The 11,728-nt window shown below is 38.9% G+C and overlaps 1 protein-coding gene across 3 annotated transcripts; it reads right to left on the bottom strand.

Moving 5' to 3' along the window:
- Nucleotides 1–430: 430 nt before the first annotated feature.
- tfap2a (transcription factor AP-2 alpha) lies at nucleotides 431–10,311 on the bottom strand. 3 transcript variants are annotated; one of them, XM_062021229.1, is made up of 8 exons: nucleotides 10,144–10,311; nucleotides 7,965–7,991; nucleotides 7,353–7,772; nucleotides 6,868–6,919; nucleotides 5,819–6,041; nucleotides 5,362–5,480; nucleotides 4,260–4,401; nucleotides 431–1,733 (listed from the first exon to the last, which is right to left on the bottom strand). In XM_062021229.1, the coding sequence occupies exons 1-8, from the start codon at nucleotides 10,174–10,176 to the stop codon at nucleotides 1,448–1,450; spliced, it is 1,302 nt and encodes a 433-aa protein (XP_061877213.1). In that variant the 5' UTR covers nucleotides 10,177–10,311; the 3' UTR covers nucleotides 431–1,447. The 3 variants fall into 3 exon arrangements, with proteins under 3 accessions (XP_061877213.1, XP_061877212.1, XP_061877211.1); XM_062021228.1 differs by lacking the exon at nucleotides 10,144–10,311 and adding an exon at nucleotides 9,191–9,454; XM_062021227.1 differs by lacking the exon at nucleotides 10,144–10,311 and adding an exon at nucleotides 8,685–8,702.
- Between the last annotated feature and the right edge of the window lie 1,417 nt (nucleotides 10,312–11,728).

Below are 11,728 nucleotides of genomic sequence, written 5' to 3'. Positions count from 1 at the left end.
CAAAACAATGCCTCGATGCTGCTTCACCTGCTCCGAAGCAGACACTCTTCATTCACACCCTGCTGCAAAAATAAAGCTGCAGTCAAATGTAGAATATGGACGCATGCTTGTCTGTACGCGCAATCAACCCCTTAAAGACAAAAAAGGGGGAATGTTACAAATAGTTCGCTTTTTTTTTTTGTAGACTTCAATTAAAAAAAAAAAAAAGTATAAAAATGCAGATGAAGCGTATCAAATATTTATTTTTTTTCTGGGCAACAAAGGAATATAATACATTGACAGGCATGGGAACTATTGCCAGCACATGTCTATACAATACAGCTAAAATCGCCTCCAATTTTTGGACATTATCGGACAGAACAAGATATTAATTATTAAGGTAGTCCCCCCCCCCCCCCCCCCCCCCGCCCCTCCCCAAAAAAAGACGAAAATCCATTTATTGCTTTTATGGCGCTTCGGGAAGAGAACAATAATTTGTGATTGACACAACACGTATAAAAATAGAAACCAAATAAAAACCAGTTGGGAAATGGGGAGAAAAAAAACGGAATAAAGATGATTTCTATAATATTGGAAGTTTATTTCTATTCGATTTGTTCACTTGCTTCAATGTGGCCTCGACATGCTACAAGAAGGCTGCATTGAAATATCCCAGAGAAATAAAAAAATACCCCAAAACTTCTGCTTTTTTTTTTCCTTCTTTTTTTTTTTCTCTATAAGAACCATAAAATCACATGAAGGACTAGAACCGAATATTAAAACCCACTAAAACAGGAGGCACCAGATAAATTAAACAAAACAAAACAAAAAAGTTCCAACAGACGCACCATATTTACAATTCCCATTAAATTACACATAAATAATAAATATATACATACATGAACACTGATTCCCTTATATAACCGCGAATCGTGTTGAAATTCGAACAAACAAAAAAACAAAATAAAACAACAAAAAAAGTTCAAGTTGGTCACTTGGAGAAAGAAGTGATGACGGGGTGGAATTTCAAGTTTATTATTATTATATTCACAATACTGATAGAAGAATTAATCCTCCTTTTTTGTCACAAAATTGAGATGATGGGTCCACAAAAAAAGGCGGGATAAAGCGTTCGAAGTCTTTGAGTTTCCACACCCTGCAGGGTTTTTGTTTGTTTTTTTCGGTTTTTTTCATCATAATAATAATCATCATGAAGTGGTGCAGGTTTTCCAATCCAGAAAATGTTGTGTGTGTGTGTTGGGGGGGGGGGGGGTCATGGGGGGATATGGAAGTTTATTATTTATATATTTATATTGGATGAGCCCTGCAGGAGGCGGGACGACAGGGTGCAGTGCAGGGTGCTGCAGGAAAGAAAAAAAATGGGCCCCCAGGGTTTGGCCCCTTTTTTATGTGGAAATGAAGGAGGGGTGGGGGGGCTGCAGGGGAGGTGCTGGGGGGGGGGGGGGTATCACTTTCTGTGCTTCTCGTCTTTGTCGCCTTTAGTGCCGTTATCTGAGTGACTGTTGGGGTTGTTGTTCAGGTACATTTTGTCCATGGCTTTGATGGCCTCCGTCAGATAGTTCTGCAGGGCCGTGACGGCCGCGCACAAGGCCGGTGTGCCGAAACCGTGCGAGATGAGGCTGAAGTGGGTCAAACAGCTCTGGATGCCCGGTTCGAGGATGGGCTGCGGCCGGGAGTTTCCCAACGGCGATCGGTCCTGGGACAACAGGTCCGTGAACTCCTTGCACACTTGCCTGGGGGACACGCACACAAATGGGCTTGTTAGTATGCACAGTGCACACACACACACACACAAAACATTAAATGCATTCATTATTGTGCATTTTTACACTGGCCCAAATTTGGCAAAATACACATTTTAAACAATGTTTTGATCCATCTTTATTTATTTTACATTTCCTATCGCACAAACACCTGCTCCATGTTTGCATTATCTTTGAACGTCTATGAATCTTTATTTTGCATTTCAAGATCCAGTAGTTTATTCACATATACGTGCCTAAATGCATGCATGTTTACACAGCAAAAAGAAGACATCTTAAGTCCGCCCCCCCAATAGCCTAAAAATACACCTGTTATTATATTATTTTTATGAATGTATTGCATTTTGTTTCATTTTGGCCTATCTAAATTCATGTATTTGTCACAGCAAAAAAAGTTGTGTGTTTTTTTCCTAAAGTCACCTCTCAAAAATGAAAACGTGCACCATGTTTCCATTATATTTATGAATTAATCGATGTATTTTATTTTTTTTAAACTTCCTTCCTTTTGGTCTACCAAAATGCATGGATTTTTTTCACAACAAAACATAAGTGTTGTGTTTTGTTTGGGTGTTTTTTGTTTGTTAGTTTTTCTGATATCACCCATCAAAGACAAACAATTTTGCATTATTTTTATGAACTTGTTGCATTTTTTTTAAACCTCCTGTATTTAATTGGCCTACCTAAATGCATGCAGGTTTATAATGGAGGAAAAACATAAAACCCTTAATTGTGTTTTTTCCTTTGATGTCACCTACATACACATACAAGTGTTCCATTGTTTGCATTATTTTTATGACTTTATTGCATTGTTTTATTTCATGTTCTTTTATTTCTAAACGTCTTGTGGCCTATCTAATTGTATGCATTTTCCACAGCAAAAATGTGCTGTTTTTATTTTTACAATGTGTCAAAAATACAGCCATTTTTCACAGCAACGAACAAACATACTAAAAGTTGTTTATCTTTAACATCACCTATCAAAAATACACTTGTTTCATTTTTGCATTATTTTTATGAAATTCTTGCATTATTTTATGGGTTTTTTTTTTATGTATTTTTAAACGTCCTGTATTTATATGTGCATGTATTTATTTTTTTTTGCAGCCAAATAAAGTCGATTTTTTCACAGTGACACCGGTAAATATATTTTAAAAAATTAAAAATGTTTGCATTGTTTTCGTTAATCCATGCATTATTTAAGTTACTTTTTATTGTTTCTGCATTTGTCAAAGCAAAAAATACGTTTGTGGTGGGGTTTTACAATGCCACCTGTCAAAGATAAACATGCTCTATTTTTGCATTATTTTTATGACATAGTGCATTATTTGATTTCATTTTCATTTATTTACAAATGTCCTGTTTCTCATTGGCCTTCCTAACATGAACTATATACAATGTAAAAAAGTAATAATAATACAATGAAAATCCTCAATATAACTTACTAAAAATACACATGTTCCAGTTTTGCATTCTCTGAATGAATGCATTGCTTTATTCTATTCTATTCTTTTTCTAAATGTATTGTATTTATTGGACTTACTTAAAAGCATGCATTTTCACACAGCGAAAATTTGAAGCCAGGTCACGATCGAAGACAAACACGGGTTCCATTTTTTTCATCTTTTTTTTTTTTTGCATTATTTTATTTCCTTTTTATAATTTTTTTCTAATATCCTGTCTTTTATTGGCCTACCTAAATGTATGCTTTTCAACACTGCAAAAAACATCTTAAAAGTGTTATTTTTCCCCAATGTCACATACTGAAAATACATCTGTTCCCTGCTTGCATTATTTCTATGAATTGATTTCATTTTTAATTATTTATTAAACGTCCTCTATTTTCTTACCATGCCTAAATACATGAATTTTTTTCCCATCCAAAATTAAGAGATGTTTTTTTACATGTCACCCATGTCAAAGATGCTCCAATGCATTATTAATTTTTATTTATTGTATTTTTATTTTAATAAACACATTGTCCTTTCTAGGCATATACAAAAGTGCTCTAATCAAATACATGCAGTTCTGCAAACAATTTATTTTTATTTTTGACACATGAACCTGCTCCATTTTTTGATACATTTGTGGTCTTTTCTGTATTAGCTTTCATCTCATTTTAACCGTCCTGCAGCTTTTTTTTTGTAATAATCACTTCACACAAATGAGCTGAAGGTGAAAAGTCACCTATACCATACACCTGCTGCATGATTTAATTATGTTTTAAGTATTCCTAAACATCCTGTCATTTCATGTTGTACTTCAAAAGGACAAATCATGCATTTTACAGTGTGCGCAAAAACGCACCGTGCATGGATTGTTTTGCACCTTCTTTATTTTTCTTAATGAATCATCTGTACATGTCCCATATTGTCATTGTTCTTTATGAGTTCGTATAAATTGTTCATAAACCGAGCAAAAAACACACGTCCTATGAGTGTTTTGCACCATTCAACAACAACAACAGCTATTCTGCATGTCTTGCTTAACAACACTTACTTGGTAGCCAATAGCATGTTTTTTCTTTGGACTTGTTCGTTTGGGTCGGAGTGTTGACGGTTTACATATTCAGCTACTGCCTTGGCGGGAAACTCGGTCTCACACACATAACCAAAATCCCTGGCAAGATGCACTGCTTCTCCTGAGAGGAGGGAGGGAGAGGAAAACAATGATGTTTGCGTTATTAAAAAATGGCGACAGCCCTTCAGATTAACCAGAAAATGACCCCTGAGCAGCTTCATGATCAAAATACAATGAAAGCCGAATAAAAGGCAGCAAAAACCACAACACGGCAACGTTTGCTGCTCTCCCGTAGGCACCGTGAGAACGTCTATATATGGAAGTGAAACCGTAATGCCTTCGAATATAGACGGAGTGTCATGCTTAGCACCGTGTCATCGATTACCAATGAAAACTCCACAGCACACTCGCACAAAGGAAGCCAAAGCAAGAAAAAATCTCACATTTTAAGGACTTTTAGTGTATATAATATAGTTCCACCTGCAGGAGGGCGCATGTGCCGATTATACCGAATTCAATTTTAGTAGACATTTAACGAAATGCATTGCGCAGCAACGCAGAACAAAATGACGCATCCATGACTAACATGAGCGTAATTACCCATTGAAAACCTTTTTTTTTTTTTTTTTTTAAATCAGATCAAATAAAAGTAGTCAAAATAGAAATGTGGAGCATCGATCGTCTTTTCACCCAAACAACAAGCAGCGCCCAATAATTAACGCAGCGCGCCATCCGCGCGTAAAAGTAGGCCATGGACCTGCGTGGGTCTGCATGGCCACACAAAAAAAAGCCACTAGAATTACCAGCACCGTTCACTCTATGTGTGTCTTTCTACACACACGCACACACACACACACACACACACACACACACACACACACACACACACACACACACACACACACCCTTCATGCTTTATTACTTGCGAGGCAAAGTCGCTCCACATTACACGCATGAGCGCATATGCTGATTTCCAACACACAGAGAGGAGCGATGGAGTGTGCGTGGGGGGCGGGGGGGGGGGAGCAGTGATGTGCAGGGGGGCTTAATATCGCGATGGAACACGTGATTTCCGGCTTACCTTCTACTAGTGACGTCAGCAAGGTGACGTTGGCCGCCTTGCGTCTGCCCGCAGGTAAATTCAAGCCGATTTTATCCAACTTCTCCCGCAAGGATCGGCCGCCGTTCTTCGACTTGGCCCTGCAGGAACATGAATATTACAATTGTGTGTGTGTGTGTGTGTTTGTGCGTATGTGCGTGTATCCAACATATATAGGTCCCTTTAAAACAACATGTGGCAACTTTTGAAGCGTTCCCGCGCATTGGTGTTAATTGTTTAATTGTTTTTGTAATTATTGCCCCAAATCCACACCCCTCCTCCACTAAAAAAAAATAATAAATGCAAACGCTGCAAAATTCAATAAATAAAGGCTTGTATGTGCACGTGTCACGCATGGTTGATTTTAATTATTTTGTGTATTTGTTTTATTTATTTTTTTCGTGTGTGCGTGTGTGTGTGTGTGTGTGTGTCCTCTCACCTCCGAAGCACGCCACCCAGCAGAGAGGCGTTCAGGCACTCCGGCGGGGAGAGACGTCGCTGCACCTCCGCCACCGTCACCTTGTACTTGGATGTGGAGCTGAGCAACGATAACCGGCCCGGTACCGAGCAGAACACCTCGTTGGGGTTGACCACCCCGCCGAAAAGTCCGTCTTTGTTGATGGGGATACCGGAGATGTTGTTTTTTGATAAAGACACTGGACCTATGCAGCAAAAAAAATAATAATAATAATACAAATTAGAATAGAATAATAGAATTAAGCATTTGCTGGTGCTGTTTCTGCTGCGCATGCGTGCAACCGGAGACAAAAGAGGGGCCTGTGCGACTTTTGGACGGATGAGTTGTGACGTTAATGGCTCAGGGGAGCCTAATAGAGACAATGGCAGTCAAAGCAAGTCTTCAGATTACGCATTAAGAGGCCAATTATCATGTTGGAGATAAAAACAAAAACAAAAAAAACAGTGGAACAGTAATACTATGGTATATGTATAGTAAAAACACCAGCATGAAGGATTGTGCACGTTATTCCTATTATTGGTGGTCATTACAAAAGCACACCAGCTGCCCTCATCTTTGCATGATGTGGAACACTGACAGTAAATTCCATCACGAAGAAGAAGAAGCAGAAGAAGAAGGGGGGGATTATGGGGGGGAAAGGTGCAGCTCAGTTTGATGCACTTGGAAAGCATGTAATGAAAAATAGGCTATAGCGCGTATTAGGATCAGTCAGGCATGGAGTTCTGTGGAGCAGAATAGTGTGTGTGTGTGTGTGTGTGTGTGTGTGTGTGTGTGTGTGTGTGTGTGTGTGTGTGTGTGTGTGTGTGTGTGTGTGTGTGTGTGTGTGTGTGTGTGTGTGTGTGTGTGGGTGTGGGTGGGTGGGTGTATAAATGTGTGTGTGTGTGTGTGTGTGTGTGTGTGTGTGTGTGTGTGTGTGTGTGTGTGTGTGTGTGTGTGTGTGTGTGTGTGTGTGTGTGTGTGTGTGCGCGCGCGCGCAAACTTGCAGAAACATGCACCGGGAAATTGCTTACCTTTTTTAATTACAGTCTGGTCGGGAATGTGAATTCCTTGATCCTCAACAGACTGCAACACAAATGCGCACAATTCAACATCAAAGCATATAAAAAAAAAACCGAATTCATGACTTTATTAGTATTATTATTATTATTATTATTATGAACAACCAATATTCGTTTTTTCTTTGGCAAATTCCAAGACAATGTCAGACTTAAATAACGTAATAATGCTGACCTAATTCCAGATTATTAGTTACGTGATTATATCATTAGATTTGTATGGTGTGTAGGTGTAAATTTAATAAAGGACTTAAAATGCATTTGAAGCCAAATTAATTCGCATTTTAATTTGAAAAAAAATACATATTAAAAGCAGATACAATGTTGATTTTTTTTTTTTTTTTTTTTTTTTTTTGGAATGGAATGGAACTTTTTTGCACTTAAAAAGTAAAACTAAATTTGTTCAGAAGTAAAAAATTTTCCTGGAATTAAAAATGTACCTGGACATCTTCTAAAGAGTGAGGTATTCCATGGATTGGGATCGAGTCCGAGAGTCCCGTGTCAAGGCCGTGACCGGACGGTAGGAGCACCTCCCTGCGGTAGTCCCGGCACAGCTGGTGGGGCAGGCTGCGGTGCTGATGCAGCAGGCCGCCGTCCTGGCCCTGCCTCTGGCCCGGCCAGCCCGGGTGCTGCGGCTGCGGCTGGGCGTGCAGGGAGTTGAGGGAGTACGGGTCGTTGACGTGCGAGTAAGGGTCCTGAGACTGCGGGTAGATGGGCTGGTAGGGCGGGGGGAAGTACGGGGGCTGGAAGTCTGAGTTGGGCGTGTGGGAGAGCGGAGGGGCGCTCGTGTAGGGACTCTGACCCACGCCGCCCAGCTGAGGTAGCCGGGCTGTCCCGTTGCTGGTGCCGTCGTGACGGTCCTGGAAGCCAAAAAAATATTATTATTTTTTAAAAACAATAAAATAAATGCATTTTCTTATCAAATATGTTCAAATGTTTTGGCTCACACAAATAGCTAATTTGTTTTGTTTAAAAATTACAAATATGAAGAATTTTGCATGCAAAATTTAAAAAAAAACACAAGCACAAAAAAAAATCCTGCAAGGACTTACCATAGCGGAAAAACTGTGCACTAACATCTGAAAGGATTAAAAGAAGCAATTCAAGAGAAGAATTTTTCAATTTTTTTTTTTTTTTTTGTGGAAAAAAAAATGACTCCTGCAAAAAAAGAATCAGCTATGTGCCACAGCAAGAAAGCGATAATCCATTAGAAATAATAGGTTAGATCCCCATAATAAAGTTAAAAAAAAACCAAAAAAAAAAACAAGAAAAAAAAAATTGTTTTTTCTTCACAGTGCTGCAGTCCCCACGCGTGAGCTCATATCAGCCCCGATTCCTTCTAACACAGCGCGGACATGGCGCCAACAGGGCAGGAAGACGTCAATTTGGAATAATAATAATAATAATCAAAATACAAAAAAAAAAAAAAAGAAGGGTGGGGGCGGGGGCGCAAAAAAAAAAAGCCAGCAAGAATGGAAGAAGAAGTGGTGCGCGTGGAGTGGAGGACGCAAGTCAGGGCCGCAAAGTCTGCGCTTAAATGACGTCCATTGAAAGCAGGAATGGGAATATCTCATCAGAGATGGGAGAGAGAGTGCGCGGAGTGCAGGCGGAAAGAGAGAGAGACAAAAAGGGGGACATTCAGTCTCCTTTGACGAATCAGAGCCGAGGAAGGGAGGGGGAGGACAGAGAGGAAGGAGAGGGGAGGGGGGGGTTTAAAAGAGTCCCATGGCTAAAGCGCATGAAGAAAGAAAACACAAAAAGTGTGTGTGCACCTCTGAGGACGACGCTCGGAGGAAATCGTTTCTACCTCCGTCTTTGTTTGACACCTCGTCCTGATCGTCCTCCATCATGAAAGCTCCAAATTAATCCAATAGGTATATCCCACACAAAAAAAAAAACCGTCAACTTTTACGCCCCGTCCGTGCGTAATTACGCATTTTTAACAACGGTAAAGTCGTGGGGGGGAAAGTGTACAGAGACACACGCACGCAAAGTGGAAGTAAAGGTGTGCTGGCAAAAAACACGTCCGACTGGCTCCTCCACTCCCACACAAGTCGCTGGTGTATAACTTTTGTATATACGCGGCCATGGCAATAACAATAATCACACTTGCGCATACACAGAATACTACACAAGAAGTCATTTTTTTAAAGAGAAATTCGTTTTGACACACATTTAATTCGACAATAAAAAATCGAACAAAATTAAAAAAAAATGAAGAAATAAAAATAAAAATGAATATGAACATTTAAAAAAAAAAAAAAGTGGAGCACCTTACCTCGCAGTCTTCGTATTTAATGTTATCAGTTAATTTCCACAGCATTTTCATGGGATGTCGATGTGCCTTTTTCTGTGTAAAAGGTATCCCCGCAGTTTTCAAGATATTTATATATAACACACAATACGTGTGTGTATTATATATATATATTGGTGTGTGTGTGTGTGTGTGTGTGCGTGTGTGTGTGCGCGTGTGTGTGCGCCCCTCGCGCGCAGCTCCAAAATTTTATTCAAGCCTGCTGTCTTTGCGCTCTGAGGTCTCCCTCTAATGGTGGAAGTGGAGCTGCTGTGTATAATAACGACTGGCACAGGGCCTCATTAGCATATCAACACACACACACCCTCACACACACACACACACACACACACACTCAAACACACGCTCACACACCAGTGTGTCCACGCAACGTGCACGCTACGTTATATGCATTATTAAAAAATAATAATGATAACACGGTGCTCTTTTTGATGTTATTAACTATGCATAATGTTATTTTAATCCCATTGAGAGTGCGGAGCTTGTTATGTTAAAAAGGTGGCGGTTCTACAGGTCCATTGAGTATCTGAGGGGTTTTTTTTTGTTGTTTTTTTTTTTTTTTTTTGCAAGGGGAGGGGGTGTTAATAATTAACACAACAACATGGCCTTGTTTCATTTGAATGAGGCTAAAAGGAGCCTGGCTCGGCCCTGTCGCCTCATGCATGCACCTCAGACAGGTACGTCTCCCCTCCCTCCCCCTCCTTTTTTTTTTTGTTTTAGTTAATAATGAAACTAAAGCATGAAACTGTTTGACAATGACTGCAGGAACTTGCTTGGCCACCGTGCAAACCTGCAACAAATAAGCGCCTCATGCAAGAAGATCTATTTTGACCTTGCAAAATAAAAGCCTTTTTATGTTGATTTTTTTTTTAACCAGTCTTTAGGACTCTTATGTATAAAGCAGCTGCAGCACATACCTGCCATTCACCCATCTTGCCCATAATTGACATTATTTTCTGTCTCCGTCGTCTGTTTTTTCTTTCTTTCGTCTTCTTTCTTCTTTTTTTGGCTGCTTTGTTTGCACCCGAGCCTCAGGTCCTAAAGTACTTTTTGTGTACCTCGTCTACTAGATCGTCTCACCTGGCCTAAGAGAGGAGGGGGAGAGAAAAAGGACAAATGAACGGGAATACCTGGAGACGCATGCGCATCAAGGGCGGGCGTGGACGAGAGAAGGGGATAGTGTGGGGTTTTTTGTTTTTTTTTTAACAAATTCTGTAGTCATAATTTTGGAAATATAAATTAACCTATGATATGCATTATTTTGATGTTATCAAAATAAAACTTCAAAAAAAAAATCTAATAAACAGTAAATGACCACTGCTTTTTAAAACAAATATCCATCCATTTCCTATCGCTTGTCCTTTTTGGGGTGGCGGGGGGTTTTGGAGCCTATCTCAGCTGCATTATATTTTGTCATAATATTCGTCTTAATTTAAAACAATTATTTTGTATTATGTCCTCTTTCTATAAATCATAAAACGTGAGGATATTTTAAATACCTCAAACAGGGCTTGAAAAATTAAAAAAATAAAATTAAAAAAAGGTGTAAAATAAAGGTCAGACTTGACTTTATTTTTTATTTTTTTATTATAGTTTATTTGAATATTCAGTCTGTTTGCATGCTGCAGGTCGGACGCGTTTTAAGTCTCCCTAACCCTGCAAGTTGTCTTTAATAAGCGTAAAACATTGCTCCTCCGGCGCCCTGTGCATGCAGCCATTCATATTCAAATGATTTCGACACTATTAATTCATGCTTTTTATTAATATTTACTGCTGTGTTATTGGTTTTCTACTATCGCCATTAAAGCGCTTTATTTGACAAAATAGTTGCAAACATTAAAAAAAACAACCTCTCAATAAATTCACTGATTGCCGGAAATAATTGTCCTTGTCCCTTCTTGTTAGAACTGTAATGTGTGTTTTCTCAGTGTGTGATATTGAGCAAAAGCGTGTGAACATTATGTTTGATAAATTGTGTTCAAGCGCCCCCTTCTGAGGAAAAGTGTAACGACACAGAGGGGACTCGTAAAATAGCTTGAACGCAGCTTCATGTGATCATTTGGCGCTATCATGTGGCTGAAAACAAAAGTACATGCAATCATATTTTGCAGAAACGTTGCCAATGTACTCACATAACAAACCAAAAGAAATGATAAATACATTTGAATAACCCATCTAATATCATACTCATTATTTTACTTTGCTTTTGTTTTGGTTTATTGTCTCTTTTTCAAAGTATTAATTTTTTTGTAATTGTTTTTCTGTCTTTTGTTTTGAGTTTTGACTATTGGCTTGGCTTACTATAGCACTGAGTTCTGTACATGTACTTTTCAGTTTTTTGCACCACTTTTTGTGTACTAGTCTAATAAAGATAAGAAAATAAATACTCCTGTAAGTAGAATATCACATAATAATCTGTGATGATGACCAAATAATCACAATTAATGACAAAACGCAATCAATTATATATACTGTACATATATATATATATATATAGAGAGA

The sequence above is a fragment of the Entelurus aequoreus genome, linkage group LG15, assembly GCF_033978785.1.
Source record: "Entelurus aequoreus isolate RoL-2023_Sb linkage group LG15, RoL_Eaeq_v1.1, whole genome shotgun sequence".
Taxonomy (NCBI): domain Eukaryota; kingdom Metazoa; phylum Chordata; class Actinopteri; order Syngnathiformes; family Syngnathidae; genus Entelurus; species Entelurus aequoreus.
The sequence above is the reverse complement of the archived record's forward strand: the minus strand, read 5'-3'. Positions and strand labels throughout refer to the sequence as shown.